Raw genomic sequence first — 18,735 nt, 5'->3', positions numbered from 1 at the left:
ATTTTGTGTTGGAGTGTAAGGGTCTTTTGCCCACCTCTGTTACGCATTCATGGAGACTGCTCTGGGGCTACCCCCCTGTCCTGGCAGCAAGAAGTGTGCTTCTGTCTCTTCAGGCAGAGTTTCTCAAAGTTTAAGGCTGTGGAAAGCCTGTAATAAGGAAAACCTCCACCATTCTTCATAATAATGGACACATTCAAGACCCCAAAACCATCCTACCTTATTTCCCAGTGATATTTGGAGAGGCTAGAGGGCTTTGCATGAAGTTTAGTCTTAGTACAAAACACCAAGATGAGCAAAACCTCGTTCTACTCATCAGTTCCTTGGGCTTCCACACTCAAATGCTGAAAATAAATAATGTGACCATAGTCCAGGGGGTTCAGGAACTTTATTACTGTTGTCTGTTGACAACATCTCTACTTCCCAAGAAGGCAGAGGCATTGAAAGGTTGAGTTTGGCAGACTGGAAGGCTCTGCAGGATAAGGAGTGGTGAAGATGATGTCTGGGGACTCACCACTGTCTGCTGTGTGTTGATCTGGTAGAATAAAATGTCTGCAGAGGAGGATTCCTATTTATGGAATTGCAAGACCTTGAATCTCTCCTTTCTTCAGCACAAGCCTGGAGGGAATAGGTGAGGTTAACCTTTGCTAAGCTCCTGGGCCCTCCCTCCCACAAGTGTCTTGGAAGAGGAAATGGCCTCTAGAAGTATCTTTGTTATTTTTTTTTCCCCTCTCATTTAATTCCCAAGTATATTTCAGTACTTTGGGTAGTAGTGGTTGATGTGCATTAGGGCAACGTGGATCTGGGCAACAGCCTTGTTTACATGCCTCTGGGGAATAAATTTATTTATTTTATAATTTAATATAGATTCCAATTAATAAAAACAAGATAGAGTGTATGAATGCTTACAGAAATAACTGGGCAATGCACAATACCAAATTATATTATTTTAGAGCAGTCTGTGGTACTTTATAACTTTCCACAAATGTTTTTCTTTTTAGTACTTTGTCACTTGAGGATAACTATGTTTTATAAATGGTCATATCACAATATGCATACTCACTGTCTGGGAGTAAACAAAATAAGTGAGTTAACTGGGGTGGTGCAAGTTACATACACGCACGCACACATCAATGTGTGTGTGGATATACATGTTTATACATCCACACTGTCTTCTGTAGGACAGACCTCTGCCCTGCTCCTTCTGCCCCCTTCCCCAGTTCAGTGATGCAGGCAGGTGACTGGCTCTGACAGCTGTGCTGCTGGTCTTTGCTGTGGATAAAATGCTTGTTATGCAGCAGGACCCCACAGACCATGTAAGAGCAAATCCAGAAATGAAAGATATTATGGGAAATATTTATTTTCCCTGTTTTTTTAAAAAACAAGACCATGTAAATTGTGCATCTGTAGCAGAGGTGCATGTTACTTTTTGACAAAGGAGTCAAAAGGGGGATATATGAGGAATTAGGTGCCCTTTGAGGTGAGGTTTGCAGGTAGTGGGATGGAGACTGGGGAAACTGGATTTCACAGACTCCTAGAATTGTTTGTGTTGGAAGGAACCCCAATGATCATCCAGTTTCAGCCCCTTGCCTTGGGGACTGCCCTCTACTGTGCTAGGTTGCTCAAAGCCCCATCCAACCTGGCCTTGAAGACTTCCAAGGATGTGATATCCACAGCTTCTTGGGCAGCCTGTTTCAATCCCTCAGCACCATCACAGGAAAGAATTTCTTCCTAGTATCTAATCTAAACCTGCTCTCTGTCTTATGGCCATTCCCCCTTGTCCCGTAACTCCATGCCCTGGTGCAAAGTCCCTCTCCAGCTCTCTTGTAGCCCCTTCAGGTACTGGAAGGTGCTCTAAAATCTCTGTGGAGCCTTCCCTTTTCCAGGCTGGACAATCCCACATCTCTGAGCCTGTCTGCATAGCAGAACTGAGCATCTTTCTGGTCTCTTCCAGTTCTGTTCCAGCAGGTCCCTCTAACACTGAGGTCCCCAGAGTAGGATTCAGACTCCAGGCAGGGTCTCACCAGAGTGGAGCAAAATGGAGAATTGCCTTCTTCTACCTGCTGGTCACAGTGGCCTGAGATGTAGCTGCTTTTATTTTAGCAGGTTTCTTTTTGTTTCTTTTATTAAGTGGCTTACCAAGTGGGTGACTGACACTGGAACATTTATTTCTGTATCTTCCCAAGCTGTCTCACTGGAAGAGGAATTTGCTGTACAGAAAGGACCATTCTGGTAGCCTACAGTGTTACTTCAATCGCTTTCTCTGTGTGGAACTAAAATACTAAAGAAAAAGATGTGCTGGATTGGAACCATGCCTAAAGCAATTCTTGGCATAATGGGATTATTTTACTGACTTTTAATTAAATAGAGTTCTAACTAGTTTGTTTTGAGCATACATACAGCTCTGATTTGTTGCTGTTGGTCTAATTGCCTCCTAAATTAAAGGTATCAATATTCTAATCCACCTTCTCCCTTGGGATACTGGCATTAAAAGAGGATGTGGAATGCTATGTAAATGATTTACAGACAAGCAATATAGAAAATGGTCTTTAAAGGCATTAGCCGAAACTTAGGTCTCCCCTCTACCTGTGATGTCTTGACAGAGAGACTGATGAATTGTTATTTTTCAGTATGTATTTATTTCTGTGTCCTGACAGGTCTTTTAAATGGTTAGAAATGTAGTCTGAGAAAAATGCCAATAATCTCAGCCTTTGAGGAAGAAGCAGTTAATGAATCTTCAGGGAAATACCCAAAGTCCAGATGCTCCGTGGGGAAGAAAAGTTTGGGAGCCAGTGGACCAGGGGTTGGGGACAATTCATCATCTCAGATCTAAGCTGTCTGCTGACAACACAAGATACTAAAATGGCAGAATTACAGGCTTATTTTCTTAGGACTACTTTTTGAGAGCCCATTTTAAAAAGTCATGATTTGGGATTTGACTACTTCTATTTAAGATATATTGGTTAATTTTTGTCAGAAATAAAGCATTACCTTTTTGCAGATTTTTAATTATCTTTACGAATTGAAACCCTTTGGGGAAGTTTCACCTATGTGGGATATAAATTCAAATAATGCTGTAAGTTTGAAGAATATATATTAGGCTCAAATCCAACTTCTTACTTCAAAGCTAAAATGGACCTTACAAAGTAGAAGGCCACAAGTTTAGATGTCTGTTTTATAACATTTTAATAGAGTCGCAGAGACTGACAAAACTTTTGTCAATGTAGGATATTTAAGCACCTCAGATAAAACTAGATGCACATTGAAGAGTGTTCACAGGAAAACAAGAGTTATTTCCAGCCTGAAGAGATTTTGCTTAAAAATAAAAGCAGCCAAACATGCATATGTTGGGAGGCTGTGAATGAGCACCTGCAAATACCAGCAGTACAGGAATAACCAGGAATGGAACAAAAAGTTGGATGGGGCCCTGAGCAACTTGATCTGCTGGGAGGAATTGCTGCACATTGCTGCACATGGGCTGGACTTAGTTGATTTTTAAGGGCCCTTCCAAACCAAGTCTTTTCTATGATTCCTTGGAAACTTGGGCCGAAAGAAACAACGGGAAAGAGTGGAAGAAGCAACCTCATCCTTGCAAAGAAGACAGTTCACTTAAGCTGTGTTGTGGATTGATTTGAAGGATCTCCTTTCCCCCAGCAAATGTATTTTACTTCACTGAATCCCTCTGCAATGAGTGTAAGAACAGGAAAGATGGAGTTAGTGCAGGCTGTGCCACAATATGAGTATGAATTGTTAGTAAAGAGTAAGGCAGCACTTGCCTTGAGACAAGTGTAAATGGCATAAAGTGAAGGGGGAAAAAGTGGTTTGGGAAGTGCATCCCTATGCATTGCTCCTGGGTGTGCTCAGGGACCAAAGCTGGGATTTCTTGAGAGCTGTGCAATAGCTGTTTCCAAAACTGACTACCCTGTTTCTATCTTGAGGTTTTGTAGCAAACAGAGCTGTTACTGTAGAGGTGAGAGGTGAAATTATGGTGTGCTAGTTACAGAATTTAAAGTATCCTTTTGTACTCTCTTGCCTTGGATAGGAAGAGGGAGAGTGGTCAGGTAACCCGAGGTGAGTGCTGGGTTTGTGTGGCCAAAGCACTGAGAGAGCTTTGGGTTGTGGGTAGGTACCATATCTCTGTGGCAGCCTGCTGCAAATATTCTTGACTCTTTAATTGCTGAAATTAGGGGAGGATGATCAGAAAACTGTACCTGGACTTGCTGCATGCTGTGCTCTCCTAATTCTTATGCTGATGGTTTTAGGAGCAAGTAGCTGTAGGACTTGAGCAAGATGACTTAAAGCAATGGGAGGGAATACTGAACAAAATGCCTTAATTCATACAACTTCCTAGAGCATCTGTCTTTGGTTGTTGTCTTCATTTTGGAAATTGGTTGAGTTTTATCTATCCCTTAGCAAAGGTACAACATTGTCTATAGAGAGATTCTTGTCTGCCCAGTAGTGGCCATAAAAAGATTTTTATCATTTTAATTACACAAAGGACAAACTATAAACTGGCAAAGCAGTCTTGAGATGAATAAATCATGCATACTGGCAATCCATCGTAATCCATCCATCAGTGAAATCCCAATTCTGCTGAATGTGCAGTTCATATTGTCGCTAATTGTATGATGTAGATGCTTGTCCACTGGGAATTGGATGGAAATTAGCAAGTCACTTGCTTCAGATGCTGACAGGGCTGTGAATGGGAGCTCAGTCAGTCTCCTCTGGGTTGGGTTTTATGGCTGCAGTGTTGCTGCTTCTTGAGAAAAAATGAATTTTAAATAGGTAGCAGTGAAGATCCATGCATCCTGCTGAAAGCTGCTTAGGTCACTGTAGCAAGAACAGAGGATAAGAAGATCTGTGCCCCAGAAAAGCACAGATCTTTGCTCAAAGATGTTGAGGAAAACCTTGCCTGCTGTATCTAGCCTTGCAATTAACTCCTACTCCTAATTACATAGTGCTTTAAAATGGGCCTGCCACTGTAATAAATGATGTTGTTATATTTTCTTTTGTTCAGTGGAGTAAAAATAGTTCACTTGGCTCATGGGCTTTATTTAACTGAGCACTAATGCAGACTTGGTTGTAATATATTGCAGAAACAGCAGTTCCTTTGTGCCAGTCCTATAGAGCTTTCTTTTCTCTACTGACATACAGTAACTATGATTGGAATCTGAGTAAATGATGTGATAAAAGGCTTGATGGTGCTTCCTAAAAACAAACTGCTGCTCATTAAATTAAACGATGATAATTCTTAATGGACTAGTTAATGCTCTGCAGTGAATTTGGTACAAGTAAGCAAGTCTAGGGATGTGAGACCTTGCCACTATGGCTCCTCCTGTATGTTCTAGAATCATCAAGTAGGTGGAATAGGGAGTTTTGCTAGATAGCATATAATTATAAACACAGAGGTGGTGTTCTTGCAGCAAAGAAAACCACAGTGACAGTTTAAATCGGGGAGAAACTGCAAACCACCTTAGGCTTTTTCATTTTCCCTTATAAGTGAACTGCTCATAGAGCATTTCATGTATTGCACTTGAAGGAGTAATCATTGTAAACCTGAAGCAGATTTATATGCAGTTCTCAAATTGCTTGTCTTCACTGACATTAAATTAGCTTTTGCAGCACTGGATATTTGATGGTGCTTGTCTCTAAATTCAGTTTGTCTACAAAAACCTCATATTTGATGCAGAGCTTATCCTGTCTTTGGAGAACTATTCATTCTCCCCTCTTTTCCCAGCTTTGAAGAATGAAAACTTTTAAAAAGCAATGTGAAACTGAACCAATCTTTGTGATTTTATTTAATTGAAATCTACTGCCAGTATGAAAATCCTGGCTAGCAATTAAGGGAATGTGACAGCTTTGCCAGTCATTACATAAATACTATGGAGCACTGGGCTTCCTACTGTCATTAGCTGCAATGAACACAATGGAGCTATACACAGGAGCAAGAACTACTCTGATGATAAATGTTTGCATTTCCAATTAGCACTGAACTGTTGTGGCATTTTCCCCTCAGTCTAATTGAGGGTCTTGGGTGGTTTCATTCACTAACGATAATTGGGTTGTCTTCTTGCTCTTTACTTTCCCAGCAGCAAAAGAGTTGAATGAGTTTTGCTCTTAAGAACATTGGTTTCCTCCTTGCAGGTCTCTGTGTCTCAGCGTTTCTTCACCTCAGAAAAAACTCAGCTTTTACAGGTTAACGTAAACTTTCATCTATTTATGTCCTGTGGCTTTTTGCTAACCACTGCATTGCAGTGTCCTCTGTGCCTGTGGGATGTCATTGACTTGATCTGAAAATGTTCTCGTTTTCTTATATGTTTCTTACCCCCACCCCCATTGCTAAGTGACAGATCTCTGGATTTAAAAAGGTGCAGTTTTTGCAAGTGCTAACATGTATTTAAAGTGTGAATACATTGTACTGGGAATTATTCCACATTAGGAGAGAGCAGGGCTTAATTCTGAGCCCTGTGCCCCATGTCCATCTTCCTGCATTGGAAACTTTTGAATGGAATAATGATTAATGATTCAGCTGCTCTCAGTTGCTGTTGCTGCTAATGTGTAGTTAGGACTCTGAGCCAAGTAACTTAGGCAGGAGTAGTGGGGGTGGTTTTAACTGTGTGCATTAATATATTCTCTTTTTGCTGCTTCTAGTCATTTCCTCTGGAGCACAGATTTCCTCCAGGAAACCTGCTTATATGGGCTTTGGATATGCTTTAGCATAAGAGGCCTTTATTTTTCCCACCCTGCTTAGCAAGCTCTGACTCCAGCGACTACTTTGACTTCTGCGGTTGAAGCCCTGCCCTCCTGTGAGCAAAAGCAGAACCAGAGCCAAGGCTGCTCTGTGCTGTGCTGGAAAAGGGAGCCTGTCCTGACATCTGCAACAGCCAACTTGCTTGTTCAGGCATGTAGGGGGAGGGGAGGCAGCACTTCTGGAGATGAGGAAATGAGGAGGATGATTTGTGGGCTGAGAACTTTTAAAAACGATACTCTTGGTCCTTTCTGTTGTAGCTTGGATTTTATTTTTTTTTCCTCCTTGAATATGGATGCAATTTATTTATCTTGGGCTGTTTAAAAGCCCTGTTAGGAGTGGGTAAATGCTTGGTGAGAATGAGGAGGCTGCTGCCCAGGGATGGGATCAGGCAGAGCTGACCTCTGCAGTTCTCCAAGTTTGAGTATTGGAGCACAATTAAGGGGAGTTCATCACGTGTTCCAGGTACTTGGGCATAGCTGGCATTGATTGTGAAGTGGTTATTGTTTGACACAGCCATTTATTTGTGCAACAGCTGAAGCCAAGTCTAAACACGGCAATTTAAGCTGGCATTGCCTCTCTGTGGTTTTGGATTCAAGCCTAATGCGGTGAAAAGGGCTTGACCTGCCTCAGTGCTTCTAAAACCCTCAGTGTGCCTGGGTTACTGTCACAATGGTCATGCATGGGGCCACACTGTGGAAGATGGTGAACATTGGGCCTTGATTCTTTCTAACAAAACAGAAAGAAGCTTCCTTAACTTGAATGAAAGGAGAACTCTGTTGCTAGGAATCGAGTGGTTATAATTAGTCTGTTCTTCTTTAGAAGCGTATCTGTGCGGTAGGATGGGTTAGCGTGGATATCTGCCCAGGGAGAGATTTTGCAGCTCTCCTGCCCACTACAGGGATGTCCACATCCTCCTGCACAATCTGGGCTAGGGAATCCCACCTTGCATTTAGCCCAAACTGCTGGGATTGAATGAAAGGCTTTTTTTAAAAGGACCGTCCAGACTTTCAGCTTTTAAAATTCCAAGCCATGGGACTGTCCAGCTTTTCCTGTTGAGTTGTAAGTGGTCAGTCATCCTTTATGTCTGGCACTATGGAAATAATACTGGCAGTGGAGCAAGACTGCAACTGGTAGTTGGCCATCTGCCATGAGAATGTCTCTCTTCCCCCTCCTCACACCCACCCACCCACTCGTGCTGTAGCAGTGGATGCATTCTCTTCTACGTGTATACTGATGTTGAGAGATTATTCTTTCATTTAGTTTAGCAATTTCATCTGCATCTTTAGGTGTTGGCAGCACCTGCAGGGATCTAACAGGTAAGTTCTAAAAAGACATCAGTAAACATTGCTGTTTTGTAATTATTTATTTGAACTTTATGCAAGCCTGTTGTTTAGTCTGTTGGGGGTTTTGTGTTGTTTGTTTGTTGTTATTTTTGTTTTGTGTTTGTTGTAGTTTACATGTAAATGCAGGGTCTGGGCTGGTGCTTTGCTGGTCCTTGGCTTTTTTTGTTTAATTGGCACGTTTACACAGAGCTCAGATGTGCAGTAACTGGTTGGGGAGACAGCTCCATGCTAGGGTTTCTGAGGGTTTTTTAATCACCTCTAAATGCGGTGATCGGTCTTTCCTCCCTCAGAGTGTGTTGCAGCTGCCTTTTTTGTGACAGCATGTGTTCCTGGTCCCATCTGCTGCTGGGTGGAGGAAGAAGACACCTCTTGCCTCTTTTTCAGGTGGAACGCGTGGGGTGCCCTTCCTTCAGCGTGAGACTGGTGTTTGAGACTTAGTCCCACGTAAAGTAATAAAAAACGAATGACTGTCTTCATCCTGTGTGGAAACCCAGCTGATAAACTCTGATGTTACTTTTTCTGCTGGGATTTGCATGGAAGCGTGACACACAGGGAGGGAATCTGCTGCTTGCAATGTGTTTGAACAGAACAGGGCACAGCCTGTGCTCTTTCTCACCAGGGCAGTGTGAGGGGGAAGGAGGGGATGTTAACTGTGTGTGCTCACAAGCAATTTCTAGCCATGGGGTGGAAGGATGCAAGGATACTGGTGCAGAGGTAAAACACTTGTTCTGATAAGGATCAGCTCAATTAAAGGTTAAGAGTCTCTCTTTTTTTTTTTTTTTTTTTGTTTGTGAGCAAGACACCCTTTCCTCACCCTGCCAACAACAGAATACTTACTAGTGTCTTGGAGAAATGGGAGATTTCCTTCTGGTAGTAAGCAGAGAGGAAAGAGCAGTTGCTGAGCATCTTCCTCCTCCCCGTCTTGTTTAATACAGTTTATTCTTCTGTAAGTTGTAGTGAGTAACTTATAGCTACTCTCTTGCCAGACTGCATGAATTATAGATGTCTCTTTTATGAGTTTTCATGTTGACTCCTGCAATTAGTATGCATTGGATGTAGTTATCTGTATGGCATCTACTGCAGCGTAGGTTTCAGCCTTTCTGACTTTTTAATTGCTTTCTGTTTTAGCAATCAGTCATATGTCTGTCTTGCTAAGGAATGCAAAGAGAAGACAAGCAGCTTGATAGAAACCTAGAGTTCAGCATGGAGCAGCAGGTTTGAAATGATGTGCCCAAGTTAAGTGGAAGGAAAAATGACATACATAGAGGGTCTTTGTTCTCTCTTTTTTTCTGCTTGTGTGTGTGCTAGAGTAGGGTCAGAATGTGCCACCTACTTTTGGGTCCCACTCTGCAAGGTGAATGTCTCAGGAGGCTGTGCCTGTACTACAGTTTATGCCTGTAGTTTAGGAATAAACGTCACAATTTCCAAGGCATGTAGATGTGACACTTGAGAGTGGCATTTAGTGGTTAACACCATGGTGATGAGTTAATGCTTGGATTGATGATCTTAGGCTCTTTTTCAACCTTAATGATTCTGTGATTGTCTTTTGTGTTATATCATCTTAACAAAGATCAGCAGACCTGCATGGATCTTTGCATCTGTCAATGTACCCTGAGCTCTTGGATGCCACTCTTGGCACCTGTGGGTGCTGTTTTCTGTTCACAACTTCTGCTTGTTCACTACTTCTGCTTGCGCCATCTGCCTACGTCTGTCTTCTTCCTGTCTGCATAAGTGTTTTGTAGGTGTAAAAGGAGAGTTTGACAGGTTTGCTGTTGGACTCTGTTGAGTCTGGGGCAATGATATGTAGCTAATGACCTGCAAAAGTTGATTGGAAGGGATAGGGGTGCATTGAAGGCAACCATAACTTGACTACAGCAGTCACAGATTGCAGTATGTAATAAAACTTATCATTATTACTGTGTGCTGAAGCAACTCAAACTTTCAGTACTTTCAAATGTCTACAGAAACAATAGTCCTACATTACAGCTATGCCTTCCCTAGTGGTGTCTATGGAGTTTGGTTTGAGTGCTGGTATTTTAATATATATAGTAGTTGAGAATAATTGTGTCTGCAGCTAAAATGTATTCCCCCATCTGACTCTGGTTGAAAAGTTCATGTGCTGTTTCATTGCTTCCACTGTTCACTTAATCACTCCGTGGAAACCTAAGATGGATTTCTCAAGGCAGAGTCGTGCTGGTGTGAAGAAGGAAATAACTCAGAGCAGCGATGCTTTGCATTCCTGTTGGAATGGAATGGCTTGTGCCTAGCTGAGTGACTCATTTCAGTGGCCTAGCACTGATGTTCTGCTGGCTGGGGAAGTGATTGTCTGGTGCTCTGAATTCGGGCAGTGCCCACATGAAGGGGTTTGTTTAAAGCCTACTTACATGTGAATTGGCAGGAGATTATTTTAGGAAGAAGAGAATTTGCACAGCCAGTTGGGCTGCAGTGAGGGAGATGGCTACCTCTGTAACCACTTGGCCTGGCTCTGGGCTCTCAGCTCTGCCTTGGCTGTATAATTCTGTCAGGACAGGGTTTCATCTGCCTACTTTGAAGCCAATAGAAATTGAAAGTATAATGATATTGCATTTGACCTCTGTATTATAGTGGGAGGATTTATTTAAGCAGGTTTTTTATTTTCCCTTTAAATATATAGTGGCACAAGGCTTTTGGGAACCCTCTAGTGCAGCTATTACAGGGGGGAACTTCTGTGGAATCAGTCTCTTAGTTTTGTGGATCAAGGGATTTCTCTTACCGCCCCCCATCTCCAAACAGCTCATGTAACTCCAAACATAAGACTTTGATGAAGAGAAAGGTCTGTGAACTTGAGTGATGGAAGGAAAATGAGAGGGTGTACTATAGGCTTTGCCTGCAGCAAAGGTGCAGTTATCAAATAGGTGTGAAACAATATTGGTTGTAAAACTATGTAACTTCTTAGCAGTTACTTGCTCTTTCAGGGAATAATGTAAGATAAACAAGAGCTTGTACTGCCAGTTTCTATCCCTGCGGTAAAACAGTAATTCACTTGTGCGCTGTCCTTTCTGACTGAGAGATTTTGAAAAACTTTCTTATATTGAAGAAACTGAGAGCAGATGTCCCTGGGGTTACACTGGTGGAACTGAGGGGGAGGATTCTTGACATCCAGAGATTTTTCTTGTACTCTTTTTTTTTTTGAGGTTTTTCCTTATGTTCTTTTTCTTTCTTCCAACACTAGACCAGCCTCTGCCTGTAATCTGGGGCTTTTTTTATTCTTCCTCTCACTTCTTTTTCTCCAATCTGGAGCCGCATACTGCTCTATTTTGATCTGATGTTGCATCCATTCCCCAACTTCGTTAACTTTACTCTTTCTCCTGCTTAGTTTTGTGCCTCCGACAGCAGGTATACTGAGCTCTCTGCTCAGTGGGAGAGGGACCCAGAAGTGAGTCAGTCTCCATCCCAGCCATGCGTGCAGCTCCAGGAAGTCTGGCTGATGGGGGAATCTTTGGATGCACCTTTATTCAAACCCCCGTTGGGGGTAAATCAGACTGTTAGAGCAGCAAATGTGGTGCCACTCCTGGGGAGGTCTGTTTGGCAGGCAGAGGGCTGCTAACATTCCTTTTCCTTCTGCTTCCCTGTTTGCAGTGTATTCCTAGCACCTTCCTGGCAATTTGCTTTTTCGTGGTTAAATAAGATCAAAGCAGAGAATGCATCTCTTATGGGACACTGCTGCTTATGTTGTTTCAAATGGTTTAGTTGTGCCAGTTCGGTTCCAGCCGCTGACACTGTGATGTGCAAAGCCCATCAGGAAGGGCTCAGTATCTTCATGTTTCACAAGATACATGTGCCGCAGTGGCTGCCAAAATTATCAGTTGGGTTTTAGCTTAGACTTTTTTCCACTGCTTAGGCAGGGAGAGTATTCGTTTGCACCAACCCCTTCATGGCTGGCACCCCAGCTGTCGCTTAGTTCTGTTCTGTTTTATACCCAAGAATGGCATGAGGCTGAAGTGTGAGTGGTGGGACATGCACAGGGCACATGTGAGGACACGCCCAGACACGTGCACAGATAATTTCCCCCCACCCCTCCCAAATGCCAAAGCTGTCCCACCATTAAAATCAATCCCCAAATGCTAGTCTGTCATTTAATATTCCTTTGCATAGCTGTATTGGAAGGAGAATGGGGCTAGGGGCAGACCTTTTACAAAGTTCCCTGTGTGTAAAGACTTGCCCAAAGCCTTACAGGCTGTACTACACTGCCAACCCTCCCATTTAAGGGCAACCGTGAAGAAACTGGGAATCAATCAATGGAAGCAAAGCTGGAGCTGCAGGCCAGCCATGGCTTGGCAGGCAACAGGGAAACTCTGCTCTTGGCAAAATCCGGCACATTGCTGCTGAGTGACTTCCGTGGGCAGTGTTTGCCTGCCTTAGTTCCCCAGAGCAGCGAGAGCAGTGTGCTCTGGGTCCAAAGCTTGCCAGTTACACTGAGGATCAGTAGCTTGGCTGAGGAAGACTTTGAAGGCTGGCTGGGTGCTGTGTGGCCATAGGACTGTGGTGCAGTGGTGGGATGTGTTCAGTGTAACTCAGTGTCACACTGAGTCCAGCCTATGGAAAGCGGCTCCCTGGCAGTCAGCAGTGATCTCAGCTTTGTAACTGAACTTCTTACTTGCAGAGAGCAAACAGCTTCTGACTTCTTGCCACGCTGCAACTTTCCCCGAGTGAAACAACTTCCCTTACTGCCTGTGAAAGTGGTAAAGCCGTTGAATTGCTTTTTCCACCCAAACAGAAATTGTTTGCACTTTGGTCTTTATTCAGCAGTTAACTCCCAACTCACTTTTGAAAGAAAACATAGTGCAGATGAATTCTAGTTTCCAGAAGGATCTTGCTGCAGCCAGACTGTGCTGGGAGTAATGCTGATCTCATTTGGGTGGAACAAGTTAGTTGTTGCAGAATAATCTATTACCCTGTTCCCAAGCTTCCGTCTTTAAATCTGCACAGCAGGGATTATTTACTTATGGATTTAAGTGTGTGTTGGGGATCTGGTTTCGTTTGACCCTCCCAACAGAACAAAATGCAATCAACTTCCTGGCAGTTGGAGTTGCTCCTGGAGTGTGCAGTTACTGCAGGAAGGCCAGGGCTGGCTTGGCACAGTCAAGGGCTGTGGCACTGCATCTGAGGGGGTACAGCTCAGGGCTTTGCAGCCACCTCTGCCTCTGAACCCGCTCAGCAGCTCTTTAGCAAAGGAGCCTGAGCAGCTGCATCAAAACTCTGAGTACAAACTTCATTCTCTGTGTTGTGCTGTGCTGGAGACTGATGCAAACCTTTTGGCAGTTTTATGAGAGCTAGCATGGATCTGAGAGGTATTACAAACTCAGCAACTTGTTGGCTCCTCTCAGGTATCCTTCCTCTTCACTAAATCATGTTTACCTTCTCACCCTGACTTCTGCTCCATGGTTTCTTTGAGAATTTGTTGTATCCTGAAACAGGCTTTTCTCAGTGATCGATAATGCAAATGATCGAACATAGTCTTATTAACAGAAAAAGAAAAGGCGTCTTGAGTAGAATTTTTTGTGCTGACACAAATTTTTATGCGGGGTTCGTGTTGCTATCGTTATCCTTGGAAGAGTTCAAAAAGCCAGTGGATGTGGCACTTGGGCATATGGTTAATGGCATACACAGCAGTGCTGGGTTAATGGTTGGGCTGAGGTTGCAGGTCCATCTGCAGATACCGGCTTGTGGTTTACTTGGTAGTGTGTGGTTTTAGTCCACAATAAGTAAATAAATAAATATGGCTTCTAACCTGTTTTCTTTCCCAATTCCTAGTAACGGCCTCCCCAGCTGAAGATGTCTAACAATGGAGTTGAAACAGAAGACAAACCACCTGCTCCTCCAATGAGAAATACCAGCACTATGATTGGTTCAGGAAGCAAAGATCCCGGGACTTTAAACCATGGCTCAAAACCTCTGCCTCCCAACCCAGAAGAAAAGAAGAGGAAGGATCGGTTTTACCGATCTATTTTGCCAGGAGACAAAAGTACAGTATTTTATCTCTTATAAATCTTCTGTCTTGGTTGTTGCAGGGTACATAAGGTACAGTCTGTAGATACGTTTTTTGTAATGATTACACCTTTGGCATTTAATCCATCTTGCTTTTTTCCACAGGATCATAGAATACTAGAATTATTTGGGTTGGAAGGGACCTTAAGGATCATCTTGTTCCAACTTACTTGTCATAGGCAGGAATAACTTCCATCAGACCAGGTTCCTCAGAGCCTCATCCAGGCTGGCCTTGAACACTTCTAAAGTGCAGCCACAGCTTCTCTGAGCAACCTGTACCTCTGCCTCACCACTCCCACAGTGAGGAAGTGAGGAACTTCTGCCTAGTATCTAGTTTAAACCTGCCCTCTCTTGTTTTTAATTACTTCACTCTTGTCTTATCACTCCATGCCCTTGTCAAAATCCTTTTGCAGGTCTCTTTTATGCCCCCTTTCTTGTAGTGTTTTGTTTTGTTTTTTTTTTTGTTTTTTTTTTTTTTTTTTTTTAATTTATTTTGCCTTTCCTATAAATTATGAGAACAGTGTCCCTGAAAATCTGGACTAGCTCTGGGACTAGCTCTGTTACTTCCCAGCCTAACTTGTCCATAATGGTCTAGAAAACCATAAGGTTTTGTGCCAATTACAAGCTGGCCAATAAAGCTGGCATTGGCAATTGGTGGAAAGCAGAGGGAGGTCTTTTGCTTGTTTTGTTGCTTTAAACAGCAAATAATTTGAGTTATACAAGACTAATATGCAATTTCCTACTAGACCTGTCATATTTTGCCTCGTGGCCATTTACTCTGTTCTAATGTCTGGGTCAGGCATTGTCTACTTGCTTTTAAGAACATTCTGTGACTGAAAATTCTTGCATATTTCTTGTGAACTGAAGGAGTTTTTCATGTTCAAGGGACTGTAACAGATGGAAAAAGAGATAGGAACTGTGAACTGTACATGAAATTCTAATTTTTAGGATGAGGATATTTTAAAAAAACCTCTCTCCTATGAATCTTTTGAAGTGATGCAAAAAAAAAAATCATCTCCTAATATGTGCTGGTTTCTTTTTATATCTGACCTATTTTTTTGGAGTTCCTCTTCGTAATACATCAGCTTTTTCTGTATTGCAATGGTTTCTAAGCACTGGGTAACTGAAGTCAAGACTAAATACCTTCAACTCCCTGGCCTTCAGGAGGGAGGCTGCTTCCTAATTTTTATTAGCGAAAAGACAATTGAAATGATAGCTTCACTAATTTAAATAAGCAAGGTGGTAGATAATTTTCTACAAATTGAGTGTGGCATACATTATTTTTATCCTTATCTGATACCTTTGGCAACTTTGGATTGTTTTACAAATGTGGGATCTTGAGCCTGCAATCCAGAAACTCAATGTTAAAAGTCTGCTGGGTCTGGGTTAGAACTTGCCATTATGAATATGAATCCTAAAAAAGCTGCAGGATTTTAGTGTTGACTTACTTAAAGGAGAGGAGTTTTTAAATCACCAGGATGAACTGCTCTAGAGATCAAAGAAATTACCTGAAACTTGTAAAGGAGCAAAAGAAGTAGAACTTGAAATGCTAGTTTGAGTTGGATTATGAAGGAGAACTACGAACAAGGAGAAAAATGAAGGTTTGGGGAAAATCAGCAGACAGACTGTGACTGATCCAAAGCTGCCCATGTTTACTGAAGATTGGCCAACATGGCAGATGCTTCAAGACATGAGAGATTTTTGTTTAGCCAAGCCCAGCAGAGCCTTCTGTTGCAATACACCTGCCCAAACGAGAATGGTTGCTTCTGTCCTCTAATTCCTGTTGAGCAAAAAATTCCTTTAACACTGTCACCTTCACTTCAAATTGGTCTATTTCCATCTTATGAAAACTTCTTCTGGTCTCATGATGACAGCTAAATTCCTGTTGTGTCATGCTGCTTAAATGTAGGGAAATTGTTCAGTGTTCACAACACTTCTCTTTGGTTTGTGCCTGAAATGATTTGGGTGTTATTTTTTAGTTTTTATTTTTTTAAAAGGGAAGTTGGTTTCCATTCAGTTAGAGGAAAGTAATTTTGAGCAAATCTGTGCTTACCCCTGTACATGAGCAGAAGTGTTGTATAAAGGACACATGGGGCATAAATCCAGGGCCTCATGCATGTTTGCACACTTGCATTGAGCTATACCCCTTGCCAGGCAGCTCTGAAGATGTCATGCACTGCCTGCAAAATTTAGGATGTAATTTGTAGTCCTCATTTCCTCTGTCCAAGCCTAAACCACAAATCTGGCATTTAAAAAACCCGTTGGTTTAATACTGGGTGAGTCCTGCCCAATGGGATGCAGGGTTTGTGTGACTTGTTGCTCTCAGCAGGACTTGTGAATATTTTGAATTTTCCTGGGCTCAGGGGACTCATCAGTGCCAGACTGAGGGTGTCAGTCTGGCTTGAATGGGGCACATTTATCTCCTTTGAACTTTGCTCAGCTCAGCTGCAGCTTCAAACAGAGGCAATGATTTTCCCATAAGGTGACAGTGTGCAGCAACCAGGAGCCCTTTCCATGGTGACTGGGAGCACCTGAGTCCATGTTAGCAGTGGTGAAGACCTTTCTCATCTCAGTGTGCTTCAGGATGGCCTCGCTGCATGGTCAGACATCATGCTTCACAGTTGCAGCTCAAGTTGCCAGAACATTGTAAGAAAAAATTATGGGAGGCTCTCATAACAGCACTGAACATGGAATGAGAAGGTGATGAGGTGTTTGTGGGAATAAAGCCTTTGGTGGTGGTAGGTAGGTCATCTTAAATATATGATATTATTTTGCTTTTGTATTTTTTTTTAATTATGATTCTTCAAGTCTTTTTAGCTCATTGCAAAGGTAATGCAATCACTTAAAAGGGACTTTAGTGTTTAGCCAGACTGGGACTGCCTTTCTCTTTAGTTCTTTTTCCCTTATACCACCTGGTTACAAGGCAATTGTATTATTAATGGTTTAATAATGTTTAGGCTTCTAGATCTGTCAGATCTGCCTGAATGTAGAAATAAAAAAACCACCTAAGACTTCTGGATAGCAACCTAATGCCCTTAAGCTTTGTTTAGGAATATGTTCAGCTCTGCTGTGGCAGCTGCCCTGCACCACGTGTGGGTGTTCATTGTGTGTGCAGAGCTCTTGTGTAGTGGCACTGGTAGAGGTGTCCTCTTCTTCCTCACCTGGGCTTCTGGGCTGAGATGGCACCTCAGTCTGTGGCTTGGAAGAGTGGACTGATCCTGTGGGCAGACCTGTGGGATATGGTGGCTCTGATGGCGCTCCCTGCACCCCTTTGCCTCTGGCTTTCCATCCGGCACTAGTGCGTGCAGCAGCCTCTGTGCTGCAGATGCTCACCATCTGCCAACCAGCAGCTGCTCCTGCCTCCTCCACGCTCCCTTCTCAGGGATGGCTCCTCCAGCATTGCTCTTTTCCCCTTGGCACTCTGTCACTCCTCTGTGACTCAGCTTCCCTCATTCCCTTTGTTTGAAAGAGGGATCAAAAACAATCTGTTCCATCTTTGTGTCCCAAATGGAGCATCTGATCCTTTTCGTTCTCCAAAATTACTCTATACAACTGTAGCTCTGTAATGATACAGAGAAGAGTGCCAGAGCTGGCACTGAAGGAAATGGGATTCAGTCCTTTGGGGCCAGCCCTGAGCCTCTCTACACACCAACCACAGCAGTGTCTTAAAGAATTGCTACACTGTTAGCCTTGCAGGCTTCTCAAACACCTGGGGTTTGGCCTTCATGTTGCCATAAGTGCACTGGGGAATGTCAGCCACAAAACAATTTCTGTTTGGCTTTGGATAAAAAAGGGGAGCAGCTGGGAAATGTGAGTAGTTTGCTCGCCTTCTCCTGGCTCTGCTGATTTTATAACTGCAAGCAGCAGCAGAGCCGACAAGAATGTGGTTCTTCCTTGAACTGATCTCAATTTCTTGAATACAATAAATGCTAAAAGGAAGGTGGAGTCTTTAATACATAATGAATATGGATGAACTTAATCCAATGCATAATGATAATCTTGTTTGAAGACCCCTGTTTAAAATTTGCAGGGTGCATCTGCTTTGATGTATTTCCTTCCCTGTTTCTTGGTGACTTCTGCTCCTCACCTGTCAGATTCTGCTATCTTGCTCATGTCTTTAAAACTGGTTATTAAAACTATCTTTAGTTCATTTTGTGAGGGGAAAAAAAAAGAAAAAGAAGTGCTTTTGTTCATAAGATTTTATAGCAGAACCCCACATTATATTTGGGTTTCTTCACGAACGTTTGAGGAAATAGGATGAAGGAAGCAATTTCTAAGCAGTATTTGTAGTTAATTTTGTCCCCGGCTTTTGTATGAGAGGCAAGTGCATATTTAAAAGCACATAATATTGTTTTGTTGGGTTTTTTAAAGTTGCTTAAAACAACAAATAAAAATATGTGTTCAAAACTGACTGGCTTCCACTTACTGCCACTGTAGAGCTTTTGGCTCTGACCTGTGTAAGTTTGAGTGAATATTTTAGGTAAATACCTCTCATGCTGTTGAGTCTAGATACACTAGTTGATACTTAACATACTGAAAATATCAGTTTCCTTCTTTTATGTTTGTCCTGTGTTACAGGGCTTTTATTTCTGTTATCCACTCGCTGTGGTTGCTCTT

General features: G+C 42.6%; 1 protein-coding gene across 2 annotated transcripts in view; it reads left to right on the top strand.

Annotated features, from left to right (window-relative positions):
- PAK1 (p21 (RAC1) activated kinase 1) overlaps window positions 1–18,735 on the top strand; it is a 72,615-nt gene that overhangs the window by 28,189 nt on the left and 25,691 nt on the right. For both annotated transcript variants that reach the window (XM_058824087.1, XM_058824095.1), the window contains one exon: window positions 13,885–14,095. In XM_058824087.1, coding sequence (XP_058680070.1) covers window positions 13,906–14,095 — 190 coding nt within the window. In that variant the 5' untranslated portion in view covers window positions 13,885–13,905. The remainder of the gene's footprint in view (window positions 1–13,884; window positions 14,096–18,735) is intronic.

Source organism: Ammospiza caudacuta, chromosome 2 (genome assembly GCF_027887145.1).
Source record: "Ammospiza caudacuta isolate bAmmCau1 chromosome 2, bAmmCau1.pri, whole genome shotgun sequence".
In the NCBI taxonomy this organism is placed as follows: Eukaryota; Metazoa; Chordata; class Aves; order Passeriformes; family Passerellidae; genus Ammospiza; species Ammospiza caudacuta.
This window is presented reverse-complemented; position numbering and strand designations above follow the sequence as displayed.